The sequence below is a fragment of the Leguminivora glycinivorella genome, chromosome 8 (assembly GCF_023078275.1).
Source record: "Leguminivora glycinivorella isolate SPB_JAAS2020 chromosome 8, LegGlyc_1.1, whole genome shotgun sequence".
Taxonomy (NCBI): Eukaryota; Metazoa; Arthropoda; class Insecta; order Lepidoptera; family Tortricidae; genus Leguminivora; species Leguminivora glycinivorella.
Genome location: NC_062978.1, coordinates 902,256 through 917,324, shown reverse-complemented (window position 1 = coordinate 917,324; position 15,069 = coordinate 902,256). Strand labels below are relative to the sequence as shown.

Genomic DNA, 15,069 nt, shown 5'->3' with positions numbered 1-15,069 from the left:
AGTAAACAAATAGAAAATATGATTTATAAAAGAGACGAATTGTTTCGAGCTTGGAAATGTTCTCCTAAAAATATGAATAAAAGATTAGAATATACTCGATATCGGAATAAAGTTAACAAAATCATAAATGCTGCTAAAAATAAGTACCGGCAAACTGAAATAAAAAAATGTGAAGGTGATTTTAGAAAAATATGGTCTAAAATTAATAACTGGCTAGGAAGAAACAAGACTAATGTAGATGAGACTGTAATGAAGTATTTGGGCAAGACTGAAGATGTAACAAATATTTGTAATAATTTTTCAAAAACATTTACACAGGAAATTGCAAGTATAAAGCATGTTTGTAATCAAAAGTTTTTAGACCGACATTCATATGTAAAAAAAAGTAATTGTTCTTTTCGGTTTAAAAAAGTAAATGCCTATACAGTTGAGAAAATTATTGATAAACTTAATTGTGAAAAATCACCTGGCATAGACAAAATTAGGGTGCAGGACATTAAATATGTAAAAAAAGATATAAGTAAATTATTGGCTAACTTTATTAACATGTGCGTGTCTAATGGAATGTATCCTGATCTACTGAAAAAGTCATTAATTAGGCCTATATTTAAACAGGGATCTCACCTGGACTATTCAAATTATCGACCAATTGCTATTCTTTCAGTTATAAATAAGATTGTAGAAAAAGTTATTATGGGACAGGTGAGTTCTTTCTTGGAGCATAATAGTATATTATCAGATGCGCAACACGGCTTCCGAAAGGGCCGCAGTACCACTACGGCCTTGACCCATTTTGCTAATTACGTCAACAATTGTCTCGGAGCCGGTCAGCAAGTTTTATCACTATTTATTGATTTCCGGAAAGCATTCGACACTTTGGACCATGATCAGCTGTTAATGGCGATGGACGAATGTGGTATCAGAGGGCCTACTAATCTGTGGTTCCGTCAGTACCTAAAGAACCGAACACTACGAACGGTTATCAACGGAACGACTGGAGCCGAGGCACAAGTCGATCTCGGGGTACCGACTGGCTCGGTATATGGGCCAGTTGGATATATTATGCATGTAAACAGTGTGTCGAATGTAGTCCGTAAATGCAAGGTATACATGTACGCTGATGACATGTGCCTGTTGTTTTCCGGGAAAGATATGGCGGACATGGTATGCAATGTACAGGAGGACTTTGATAATATTAATAAATGGGCCCATGATAACGGGATTATTTTGAACTTAGGAAAAACAAAATGTATGCATATTTACTCGCCACACAATAGAAATGCTAAAAATATAACTTCATCAGCAATTAAAATTATTGGTCACACATACGAATGCCTACATAACAATAAGAGTAACTGTACTTGTAATAAACTGGAGATAGTGGATAACTTCAAATATTTAGGCTTATCGATTGATACACATTTTAATTGGAAATTACACATAAATCAGGTTTGTAATAGGCTTCGGTCAGTTTTAGGTCAATTCTATCACTTAAACAATATATTAAATAAACGCACCCTGTACATGGTTTACTATGCCCTTGCTGATTCATTGTTAAGTTACGGATTAAGTTGTTATGGACTCACTTTTAAAACTTACATAGATCAAATTAAACAGTTGCAGGTAAGGCTTTTGAAATACTTAGTTAATAAAAAGACAAAGTATGATTGTAGAAATAATTATGAAAAATTGTTTCAAGCTTGTAAAATCCTTCCGATTTCATGTAAAGTAGAATATCTTAATGCTATACAATGTTACTATACTCAGGACTATAAAATCGAAAGACCGGCTAATCACTATAATACTAGGTTATCTAAGAAAAGAACATTATGTCAAGTTACAGCAAAAAATTATTATGGTCAAAGAACTATGGAATATGTAACACCTAAAATTTGTAACAAATACCCTCTTTTACTGGAGAAAAATAAATTAAAAATAGGCAGTCTCAAGACAAAACTTAAAGAAATAATGTTAAATAATCACCATAGCAGTCTTCGTTAGCCTCAGTAATTCTAATTAACAAGTTATACAACCTGTTTTTATTGATATCCGTTAACCTATTGTATTGTGTTTACTCTTACTTATACTATAGCATAATACTTATAGTGAAATATAATAGATACATATACAAGAGCGCACCGCCAACAAACTGTTATACAGTTTGGCGATAATTTGTAACTTTAGACTTTAAGGTTTTTCTTTTTTCAATAAATTAAAAAAAAAAAAAAAAAAGTTTAATTTAAACATGCACATATTCACTAACACAAACGGAGCATTGCCCGTCTCGACTGATCCAGATAATTAATGTTTTTGTTAGCGTCGGAAATTAAAAGATTACGTAACCTGTTTCTAATAATGAGTAACGACTAAAGTGACGTCGTTGCTTATTAACGACTATTCAATATATAGGTATTTGGACTGTTCAGTTATTTTTAGTTAGGTACTGATACATGACATTCCTATAGGACAAACATCCTCCAATAATATTGATGACATTTAACACAGCATACAAACGTATCCTATAAGACACTCATGTGTGCTCACTTAAAGTCGTTGCCGAACATACGTATAAGCTGTAGCTGGGTCGAATGAGCTCAGCTGAAACCGGTTGGCACTCATATTGTCTCACTCTGCACCAGGAAACCGCCGGCCGCTCAGACATTTCCTGTGCTTTGTCTCAGCGCGCCACGACACGCGTGCCTTCCAAATTGATGACGCCCGTTATGAGATCGTACAAGATTTTCAAATACATGCTATCTATAAACATCGTAAAATAACCTGGAAACCTACTGCATGCCAACATTAAACACAAGTCGTGTCACAGTAATTAACGACACTGCAAACCAGGAAATATTGAAAGTTATTAAAACTGTTGCGCTGACGTAATACCTACTGGCCGGTTAGCACTTCCGCATGCCCTAGCCTAGGCAGAATGGATACTTTGTTATAAAGTAACTGAACGAGATGAAACTGAGCTAAAACTATTTAAAATATAATTTTCTCCGAAAAGAACAATAAATTATGTATCCCAAACCCAAACCGAAAACGACGTCTATTTATACCTACATAATAAAAACCACACGAAATAATAATCAGAATCCGCATAAAATGTCGCTCGTCAGAGGCGGCAATTCGCGATAACATTTTGCGGAAGCATCGCTCACATTCGCCGTTCTAGTCAAAAATTAGTCGTCGTCTTGTTCTTGTTCCCGAAGTTTTATCTCAGCAAGCAATGTGTGCGCGGGCGGGGCGGCGGGGGCGCGCGGCGGGCCCCAGCCCCACGCCCGTGCCGCCGCCGCACCGCATCATCAGTCCGCGCCGGAGAGCCGACCGCGACGCTCGTCCGTGAGTCTGTTCCCTCAGATACGCTGCTGGTTTACGGCGTGCCGTAACACGACACGTTTGGAGGGACCGACGCATCAACGCGTGTGCCTGGTGCTCTGTGAACGCTGGATATTGTGCTATAAGTGTTGTGAACTATGATGCGAGTGTGCTGAAGTTACTCTATTGACATATAATATCTGGATTTTTAAAACTGCCAGTTCCGGATCTGCTTAACCGGTGAGTCTGAGTAACTATCGAAGCTTATCGCAAACGCGCTATCGCGTACTCACGCATTTCCGACTGCGCGCGATAAGACCGCTATGCTGTGCTTAATGATATGAAATTCGGATACGACAAAGCGCGCTTCAGTCTAAATAAATTATTTGTTACAAAGAAACTTCTATGTCAGTTTAGACCGAGTTCCATGTATCATAACATGTATCAACCAACTTGCCTATCTCTTTTTAGATGTTTTTGACGTCCTTTCAGCACATAAAAACGCACCTCTAATAAAAAAATACCATTTAAACATTACTCCTCTTATAATATCCCTCGAGATTAGGGTATTCCAAATAATAATAACCACCCCAACAATGTAACAACGTCCCCATTGATCCTTGCAAATATGCGCTCGGCAGGTGACAACCCTAAATATATCACGATGGGTTATGCCCCCGACCATCGGATGTACGCCCCCAGTAACGTACGGAAACAAGTCACAGAGAACTTTTCGATGTAATTTGGGAATAATATGGACTCCTAACGTGTAGCAAGTTAACGCAACAACTCGATTGTTTTTTTAAATATAGTTGCACTACAGTTTAAATTGTGAACGATAATAAAAACAAAATTGTTTGGTTCGTAAAAACACAAATCCAACTGTCTTGGGTAAATTATTCCATTTGTTTACTTAATAAAATTGGTATTACTAATCATCGTTGATAATTCATTATTTTTTTCAAACCGAAACACGACTTGCAAGCACTAATTAAAATAAAATGACTCCTTGAACGACTACCGAGAAACTATTTGCCCTACCTTCGAGCAATACCAACATTTGACACATCAAAACCACCACATTACTCTAATTAAAATAATTTTATAAGTGGCTGTTTTTTTGTTAATTTGTTACTTTCAATACTCAAGGCGCAAACATTTGTAACGTATAAAAGAATTTATGCGTTAACGTATAATTATGTAACACTCGATGGGAATAGGTATCCAGAACTTAATAATGTTAAAGTTGTTGTATAGTAATCCTTATATGGGGCATACTTTTTATATAGAACATGATATTGTTTACAGATAATCGTGATGAAAGTGGTTAGTTTGCAACTGCCTTCCGGGCCCAGCATGGAGCGGCTCCCGCTGCCGTTCAGCCCCACGGAGCTGCTGTGGCGGTACCCGCTGCCCTGGGCGCCGCCGCCGCCCTCGCCGCTCGGCGACGCCAAGGCGCAGCTGCCCGCCGGCCTGCCCCCAGAACCCCGCCTCTGGACCAGGGAAGATGTTGCCGTTTTCCTCAAATGGTGTGAAAGGGAATTCGATCTACCTAACTTTGACATGGATCTCTTCCAAATGAATGGTAAGCGACCAAATCAATGTAGACACTTAAAGTTCCTTTTTCCTGGAAAATAATTGTTAGCTAACAGCTCCTTTTTTTTCAGGTAAAGCGTTGTGCCTCCTTACCAAAACCGATCTCGGAGAACGCTGTCCGGGAGCCGGTGACGTTTTACACAATGTTCTACAAATGCTGGTGCGAGATGCCGCCCTGCTGGGGAGAGTGCCGTCGTCGCCGGTGACGCCGACGGCGCGCGCGGCGCCGTACCCGCCGTCGCCGCACTCGCACCCGCCGACGCCGACCTGGGCCGTGGACGGCTTCCATCACTTCCACAGCGCCGCCGCCGCCGCCGCGCAGCCAAACTCAGTAACATTGAGCCCTGCGCCGTCCGTCGACAGTTCAGGAAGTCCCCAAAGAGGAGAAACTATGAGCTATGCGCCGTCATATGTACCATCCACGACATCGGTGGTTCAGAACGCTAGCTCCGGAAGCAATCATTCGGATTCGGATGAAGAAGCCCAATTCACGCCCCAGCCGCGTTCGCCAAAGGAAATTCCGATGACGAATTCGGTTTCGCAAAACCACCAAGCGCAACAGCACTCGCACTATCGCACTCAGCACAGAGAATTCTTTCCGAGCGATATGCCTGAATCTAACACAAGTAAGTAAACAATACTATCATGATTAGCATTGTTAAGTTAATGGGTGGTAAACAAACTTCGTTATATAATATTTTTCCACACAATATTATAATTTACCGCTTTTACGATCTAAAGGAAAAACCATAAACATAAAGATAGTATAAAATCCCAAAATTATTCATACAACAGAAACGGTCTCTAACTATATTTTTTTATCATTTTCAGATGGAAGACTCTTATGGGACTTCCTCCAACAACTGCTTAATGACCCAACACAGCGCTACACGAACTACATCGCATGGAAGAACCGAGAAACTGGCGTCTTCAAGATCGTCGACCCCGCTGGCTTGGCGAAACTGTGGGGGATTCAGAAAAACCATCTCTCAATGAACTACGACAAGATGTCCCGCGCTCTGAGATACTACTACCGTGTAAATATTCTACGGAAAGTGCAGGGTGAACGGCACTGCTATCAGTTCTTGAGGAACCCGATTGAACTGAAGAACATAAAAAATATCTCGCTGTTAAGGCAACAAATGAGCCCAACCCGTGTGACCCCGCAGCCAGTGGTAAAGACAGAGATGAAGGAAGAACGGTGCGAAGAAGATCCCGCGGACGAGGACATGCCGACCGACCTGAGCATGGCCGCGGCGGAGCCCTGGCGGAAGCGCGCGCGCCCCGAGCCCGTCTCGGCGCCGCCGCCGCACGAGAAGCACCGCATCAGTGCCCTCATCGGGGAGAGCATGCTCCTCAAACGTGAATCAGATTACACTACGGACCATTATGCGCTAAATCTCAAAAGTGAAAAATGTGAACAATGATCAGCGAAACTTTAAGCCGGACACTAATAGTGCGACGCGTGATTAATGCAAGCATTCGTGCGGAAACAGCTCCACCCACTAAAATTCTAGTCAAAATCCTCTCAGAAAGGGTTTCTTGCAGTCTTCCTATAAAAAATATATATTTGGTGAGATTCCAACGATTAACGTCACAAAAAGCTGAGAGTACTTTGACGGATTTAAGATGGTCTTTGGAGTTAAAAGCAGGGTATGGACCTTAATGCCTTTGTGCCAAGTGATTTTTAATGTTTAGTGTCAATTAAGTAGTTAGCAAAAGGGACAAGAGTTTATTTGTGTTAACGTAATAGAGACTGTTATATTTTGTGCAATGAATAAACGGCTGCCGATGGACGTGCAGTGGCAGAGATCATTGTTGCCGAGTCAATGAGTACGTGTGTGCGTAACTAGTTTCTTACGCGCTTGTTGATGCATTTTGTAATTTAATTTAGTCGTATGCATGTTTATTATTTTTTTATGTACTAGCAAAAACAACTCCAGAGTTTAAACCGATAACCTGTTCAAAGATACCAATATCGTCTTCCATTATATTTTGGCAATCTAATTATATTGTAGCATGCGAATCAGGTTTATTTCGAAGCCTACCACAAAACGGCAGCTTTTCTTGATAGTAAATCACGTAAAATATGTCATAAAATAAATATTTACAAAATTGACAATAATAGACAAGAATTACCTAAAATGCCTTGAAAATTATTATAACTTCCACTGTGATAAATGTAAAGTGGTAGACATGTAGAAAATTATAGGGCTTAAACTCAAAGATTTCCAGCTACAATTTTCTGTGATCTCTTTTATCAATATAGGTAAATTTCATGAAGAATAAATATAAAGATATCTTGTAAATATTATGTAAGTATTATAAGGTAATTAGCGTTAAGAAACTGACTGTAAAGAGAATGTATGTATGTATATGATTTGTAAAACAAAAGTGGAGCTTTATAAAAATACCTAGTATATCAGTGTTTTCTGTATGTACTAGTACTAGTACACCTGAGTTTGTATTTTTACAATTATTTCTACATCGGCATACACTTGCCATGATTTTCCAACTTGTTGTACACAATATAAGCATGTGTTTCATTTAAAAATATTGTGTCAGATTTATTATAACGTAAAAATAAATGAAGATAATGTTAAATGACTTGTTATTGAATTTTATTGGTGTTCCCTATAACTTGCGACATCAGAAACAAACAACTGGACATTGGTCGGTACTGAAAGAACCTGACCACATCCCATACAGCTCCCTGAAAATGGACACTGCAAATAGAGATGACGCTAAGTAAAATTTTGTACCTTATTTTTTGGTACAGTAATTTCTCTTAAATAAACAATAAACGAATCGCTCGATCAACATTGATCCTCGCAAACAATATGCGCTCCGGCAGCTGACAACCCTAAGGGCCACTTGCACCAACGAAAATGGAGGGTTAACCCTCCATTTTATATGGAATTTGACAGATGACAGCCCACTAATCCCGAGTTAAATGTTTGGTGCAAGTGGCCTAAATATATCGCACAGACCATTGAATATCAAATCAATAAGGTATAACACAAGTAACAGATAATTTACGAGTATGGGCTCCTAATTGCCTCAATACTAACGTTTGGCAAATAAACACAACAGTTCGATGGCTTTAATGGGGTTATTTTATAACACAAAACTCCTCAAGAGTTAATAGGATTTGAGAAAGGGGCGCCATCTATTGCCGAGTAGCATAACTGTCAATGTTTATTATTACTCCTTGCTATCAAAAATAGACGAGTCACGCCATCTATCGGTGACTAGCACAACTAACAATGTAAACAGTCTATAACTTGCCACTCCCATTAATTAACTAATTCGGCATGGTAATAAGTGTATATTCATCATCATCATATCAGCACTTTATAGTCCACTGCTGAGCATAGGCCTCTCTTCTAGTAAGCCACTTCTCCCGGTCCTGGGCTAGTCTCATCCAGTTGTGATCCGCAATTTTTCAGATGTCGTAGACCCAACGAGACAACGGATGGCAAGGCACTTGGCAAGTGTATATTATGGTTATTAATGTCATGTATCTCACCATAAGAATGTGACCTCTGTAACATACTATGGTAGATTAAAGGTTATTTTTTTATGTTTACTAATCCTTTTGAATTGTTTTCTTCACAAAAAACGCATAGAACTTTAGTACTTAGTATAGTATAAGAAAAATTGCCATACCCTACCAGGGTGCCATGTGATCCCGTGTACCTATACCTATGTAAACAACTTTGTATACCATAGTTTGCAATAAATGATTATCTTATCTTATCTTTTATGTTCTGATTGCCTTGTTAACCTCTGGCATGCTTAGGAGCAGATCTACTATAGTATGACCATCACTTCCTAGTTCTATTAAACAACATAGTCTAAATTGTTAAAATTGAATTTGTGTGTTGATCACTAGAATACAAAATAATCATACTGTAATCTTTTAAACCATAAAAAATGTATTATGGCAACTTGGAACACTTTGCACCTGACATTTCTTAAATCTCAATGTAAATATTATTCTCTTTATTTATCTTTCTTCTTAAGTTAGGCTACTTATAATATGATTATAAAAGTAAAATACAAAACCACATACAAAACAATACAAAATATATAAACACATTATAAAAAACCTAACCTAGGGTGCCGCCAGCAGCGGGGCAGGGCCCAAGCTGCCGGTGGTTAGGGCTGCAGAGAGAGGAACCGTCGGACTATCCGCGCTGTGTCCAAGATCACTGCCTTCTGCATCTGGCCCTTGATCCATCCACCTAGCGAGAGTCTCTCGAGATGTTGGTCGAGACTCTTCGCTATGAGACCGTTCGCTGAAACGACTATCGGGACAATGATCGTCGAATCAACATCCCACATGGCGGTTATCTCGTAAGCCAAGTCTAGGTACTTACTGGACTTGTCCTTCTCGGCTTTCACGAGATTCTCATCATGGGGGATGGTGATGTCGACGAGCACGGCCCGGCGTTGCGATCGATCTATTATGACAATGTCAGGCTTATTGGCTACAATAGTCCTGTCAGTGATAATAGATCGATCCCAATAGAGCGTGGCACGACCATTTTCGAGAACTGGCGCAGGTATGTACTTGTAGTACGGTACTTCGCGTTCCACAAGGCCGTATTGAAGAGCAAGCTGCTGGTGAATGATCCTGGCTACGAGATTATGCCTGTGCAAGTACTCACCGTTAGCTAGATGAGAACAACCGGAAATGATATGCCTGAGTGACTCTCCGGGACGGCGGCATGCCCGACAAATGTCGACCGTACCGTCCTTCAGGATATATTTCCGGTAGTTGTTCGTCATCATAACTTCGTCGGCAATTGCACAGGCAAAACCCTCGGTTTCTCCGAAGAGGTCCCCGAATCGTAACCAGTTCACCGATGCGAGCAGGTCTACATCGGGTCCCGTGAGGGCCTTGTAGAACCGCCCGTGTAACTGCTTGCTCTCCCATACCGCCCTGCGGTCCGCAGTACTTAGTACCACAGGTTTGCGCCAGTTCTCTTTCGCCAAGGAGAGCGGCGTGAGGTTTCCGTCCACTGCCACCACATCACGATGCATCCCGCACTCGTTGTTAAGGAAGTAATTCCTGAGATTGTACACCTCACGGTTGTGGAGATTTTTGGCGTTTAGGAAGCCTCGACCTCCGCACTTCCGTGGGATGTACAATCTCATAACAGACGAGCGTGGGTGTAACATGCGGTGTGTGGTAAGCAGTGAGCGGACCCTCCGGTCCAGGGCGTCCAGCTCAGTCTGGGTCCACCTTAGTATGCCAAAGGAGTATGTGAGTAGAGGCATTACCCAGGCGTTAAAGGCGCGCACTTTGTTGCCTCCTGACAAAAGACTGTTAAGGACTTTTGTGAGCCGACTGAAAAAGCGCTCCTTCACCGACCGTCTAATGCCAACATCCTCAATACCCAACGACTGTGACATACCAAGGTACTTATAGGTTTCTGATTCAGAGATAGATCTGAACGACATCGTCTCAGAAAGTTGTAAATTTTCTGAATTTACAACCTCCCCCGCTGTACATGCATAACCGCACACTTATCGACACCAAACTCCATTCTGATGGCGGTACTGAAGACTTCTGTGGTGTTCAATAGCACCATCAGGTCTTGGGTGTTCGGTGCAAATAGTTTGAGATCGTCCATGTACAGAAGGTGAGAGATGACTTCACCCTCTCTCCGAAGCCGGCAACCTAGCCCAGAATCCTTCAGCAGCGTGCTGAGGGGATTCAGAGCTAGGCAGAACCATAATGGACTCAAACTGTCACCCTGGAATATTCCTCGCTCAATCCTTATGAAGTCCTGCGGGCCAGGGGGTCATCCCTGCCTCCTGGTTGACGAAGGACTGTGGTCCACTGCCTCATACATGCAGCCAGGAAGGATATTAAAGCTGCATCAAGTTTATACAGCTCCAATACCCTTCCCAGCCATGAATGAGGCACCGAATCATAGGCCTTCTTGTAGTCAATCCAAGCGGCCGAGATGGCCCCCTTGTTCCGCCGAACTTGTTGGCAAATGGTCATGTCTATGAGGAGGAGCTCTTTAGTACCACGGGACCCAACCTTACATCCATTTTGAGCGGGAGCCAGAATGTTGTTAGCGACAATATGCGCGTTAATTTTTGCTCTCAAAATGGATGTAAGGAGCTTGTAGAGTGTAGGCAAGCATGTAATGGGTCTGTAGTTTTTTGCTTCCGTGGTACTACCGGACTTATAGAGCAGGAAAGTAACACCAGTTGTTAGGGAAGGTGGAAGAGAACCAAGATCGAGGGCTTGTTGAAATTGCGTTGCCAAACGCGAGTGCGAGCATCGAAACCATTTTAGCCAGAAGTTGTGCAATCCGTCCGGTCCAGGACTTTTCCAGTTCTGGGCCGTACGGGTAGCACAACTTACGTCGTCGGGGCTGATGGTGATAGCCCCCATAGGTTCGATGTTCTCGCACTCGCGTTCGACAACGGTCATCCACTCACCCTCCGTGTGTTCGACGGGCACCGACCAGATGCTACGCCAGAAATCAGACATGGCAGTAGCATCCGGCAGCCGCACGTCAGACACACGAGGGTCGGTTTCCTCCCACCTTCGGTATACTTTCCTTTGGTCGCTTTGAAAAAGACGATTCTGCTGGAATCGGTCCACACGCTTTCTGTAGCGGCGAATACGGTTTGCCCATGCATAGACTTTCTGCTTCAGGAAGTCGATGCGCTCTGTGACATTGGCCAAATAGTCGCGGGGTCTGATGTCCGTCCCCGCGAACGCCTGGTTCACAAAGCGCATTACTCGGGGGCGATTATTACCCCCTCTGAAGCAGATCAGCTTTGCAATGAGAGTCCTAAATGAGTTGATACGACGCTCGATCCGTACTTGCCATGCAGGGACACCTCCGACGGTCCTAGTTGCACGGTCAGCGTCCGGAAACTTGACTCGAGCAACACGGCACGCCGCGATGGCTCCGCAGTACATGATCGAGTGCGTATCATCTAGATCTTTACTAGTCCGTATAAATGGCTCTAGTAAAGCGTTTAAGGCTCCCATTAACGCTAGATTGCGTCTATTCATGGGCAGACGTGGTAATCGTGGCCTAGGATTGTTTGTGGAGCGATACTGCGTAATCGCCTCTTCCAAAGACCTCCTTAGTTGCTCATTAGCAGGCTCACTCACGCTCTGACTCGCGAAGTCCCCGCCGTCGTTACCGGAATCAACCCGCGGCGCCTCCGGTGCCAGGTCGGGTTCGGGCACCGGGTCCTGCGACATGGCGGGCAAATCCCGCCCCGAGGCGGGGTCCGCGCGAGCAGCGAGAGCCTCCTGGCGAAGCCGATCAAGTGTGGCGTCATCCAACCGCTTTGACCGCTGAATGACGCGCACCTGATCCGATAGACGCTGCTCCGATACGGTGGTGGATGGCTCGAGTGCCTGGAACAGAGGCAGCATTCTAGAACGGTACGCGGATAGCCGGGTTCCCCCCTCTGTGGCCCCGTAATAGGCGCGCATGACATTCTCGTTTATTTCTCGAGTCCATGTCATGCGACGCACTACACCACCGGCAGCGGGAGCCGTGGGCGGGGCAGGATGTCCCGCAGGCCCCAAGCGTGCCGGCAGCGGTGGCCGCCCACGTCGCGCAGGTGGTGGCGGCGGCGGCGGCGGCGGCCCGCTCTCGTCGCTGGACCCGTCGGTGTCGGGCGCCGTGGCGAACTCGTCGCCCGACGAGGATGCGGACGGGGAGCTGGACGAGGCGGGCGGGGATGGTGGGCGTGCGTTTCTTTGTGCCGCTTTGGTGCGTGACCTTGTTATCATTTTCACAAATTTCACAATGCACTTATCGCCGTTTGACAGTTCATGTTGATATCCGTGTATTTTGATAATTGTACCGTTGCATGTTCATTGTTGTACATGATTTAATGTAGCGTAAGAAATACACAAAAACTGAACCAAAAAAACCAAGAACGGCGATAAAAATACTATAAAATAAATAAAATTGTGAAAATTTATCCAAAGACACGTCCGTCAGTGTCAGCGGTTTTTTTTTTTTTTAAATATTATTATTATTATTATTTAATAATCAGGCAGGCAGTTAAAGAACTGATATAGCCTGTATCCAGTGATCATTGTGACAGTAATCATAGCCGAGTTGTAGATGTGATGTGCTTGTCTAGTCTATTTTTAAACTGATTCACATTTTGTGCTGAGACCACGTCTTCTGGGAGTTTGTTCCAAGATCTCACTACTCGATAAAATAATAATATAGTTATAAGTCTTGTAAATATAGTTGTAAGGTAATTTTATTTGTATGTCTATCATAGGCTGAAAGTGGAGATACTTTTATAGAATAAGATCTTTTATGTATACCCATTTATGTATCCCGGTAAGGGCATTTATTTGTGTGATGAGCACAGATATTTGTTCCTAAGTCATGGATGTTTTCTATGTATATAAGTATTTGTATATTATGTATATCGTTGTCTGAGTTCCTGCAACACAAGCCTTCTTGAGCTTACCGTGGGCCTCAGTCAATCTGTGTAATAATGTCCTATAATATTTATTTATTTATTTATTTTTTTGACAAATAAATATTTCATTTACAAAATAATGACATATCAATTTATTCAGTAGGTATCAAATCCATAATTGTTTAGTAATTGTAGAATAAAAACAAAATAAAAGTATGACATTTATTGAAATAAGTGGTATCACTACATTATACTTAATTAATATAGGGAACTTTCGTCAGAATCTATGATTCCGCTTCAGCAACCTGACTTTGGAAGAAGATAATGTCATCAGCAATGACTGTTGAAGCTGTTCGGACATGTCCATCCTCAGTTTTAATCTCTCCGTAGGATAACTTTCCTGTAACGTAAACTCTTTGTCCCTTCTTAAGATACTTATAGACAGTATCCCTTAGACCAGGCTTAAACACGCTCACTCTGTGCCAGTCTGTTCTATGCAACATGTCACCGGATTCATATTTGTAATTGAAATGAGTGGCAAGTGGAAAATTCACAACTGGGCGCTCCTCTGTCCCTCTTTTCTGTGGATCTGCGCCTACCCTTCCAAGAAGAGTGACTTGATTAATAGCTGAAACGAAAAATATTGTATTGAGTGATATGGAAACAATCTGTGCACGCGACAGTATAATAATATTTTTATACATACTTTTCTCAGATTTCTGGGTATCACATCTAATGGCTGTAGTATGAACCTCTGAGCATGGAACTGCAATGAGTTGGCGTGTTGCGCTATAAATCTAAAAATCATTTCTTAGATTAATTATTGATTATAAAATAAGTACATACGAATTCTATAATCATAACCTCTACCTGTATTACAAAACACAAGTCAAAAAAGAATAATTACAGAAAAACTTACCTCATTTTAACATTAAAATTCACTATTTTACGCTTATAAGAACATTGATACAATATCAAACTCATTTATAAACAAAAAGTTATAACAAAGTGTTTACCGGTAATATTACAAGTTAGGTTAGTGAAGGTAAACTTTATAACTTACCCTAGAAAGGCGAAACATTTTGTTGTTATTGTGAAGTAATCTTCAATATTTGTAATCCTATTTCTGAAACTTCTTAAACGTTTTGGAATAATTACTTGATCAGCATTGTGTAAAATAATCAAATGATTTACGTTATAGAGCTTTGAATGGCTTTGATATAGAGAAAATCACATCACAAATAAAAAAAAACCATAAACAACAATTTTACTTTTTAAAGCTTCTACAGACCTTTCAATGAATTACTTAAATAAGGCCTGATTTAGACGGTGTGCCAATTCGCATGCGATTTTAGTTACATTGCGAGCTGTTGAGGGTATATACAATTTTGCACAGCCATCAAATACCGCAATGTAATAAAACTCGTATGCTAGAATCAGATTCTTGCTCGTATCGTATGCATCTAAATGGGCCCTAAGGGTATGTGTCCACGGGCAAACTTGTAGTCGTAACTATTTTGTAGGAAGGATTTCAAATACAAAAATCAAAGATGGGCTTGGATATCGGTCCTACATCCGATGTCGGATCAAATAATGTGAAAACGCACTAAGGATCATGATTGATGATAATCAAATCATGAATGAAAAATCAAATACAAATCGTGACATCTGTAGAGCCCTCGTGTATAATGTTGCCACACACCAAAAAATCGT

At 41.6% G+C, this 15,069-nt stretch overlaps 2 protein-coding genes across 2 annotated transcripts; one reads left to right on the top strand and one right to left on the bottom strand.

The window, feature by feature from the left end:
* Positions 1–3,302: 3,302 nt before the first annotated feature.
* LOC125228924 (ets DNA-binding protein pokkuri) lies at positions 3,303–7,527 on the top strand. The gene is made up of 4 exons (XM_048133642.1): positions 3,303–3,561; positions 4,630–4,906; positions 4,989–5,543; positions 5,749–7,527. The coding sequence occupies exons 2-4, from the start codon at positions 4,639–4,641 to the stop codon at positions 6,342–6,344; spliced, it is 1,419 nt and encodes a 472-aa protein (XP_047989599.1). The 5' UTR covers positions 3,303–3,561; positions 4,630–4,638; the 3' UTR covers positions 6,345–7,527.
* A 6,037-nt stretch (positions 7,528–13,564) lies between these two features.
* On the bottom strand, positions 13,565–14,587 carry LOC125229009 (single-stranded DNA-binding protein, mitochondrial). Its single transcript, XM_048133769.1, has 3 exons — positions 14,420–14,587; positions 14,063–14,153; positions 13,565–13,984 (listed from the first exon to the last, which is right to left on the bottom strand). Exons 1-3 carry the CDS (start codon positions 14,435–14,437, stop codon positions 13,641–13,643), a joined length of 453 nt encoding a protein of 150 aa, XP_047989726.1. The 5' UTR covers positions 14,438–14,587; the 3' UTR covers positions 13,565–13,640.
* Positions 14,588–15,069: the final 482 nt, after the last annotated feature.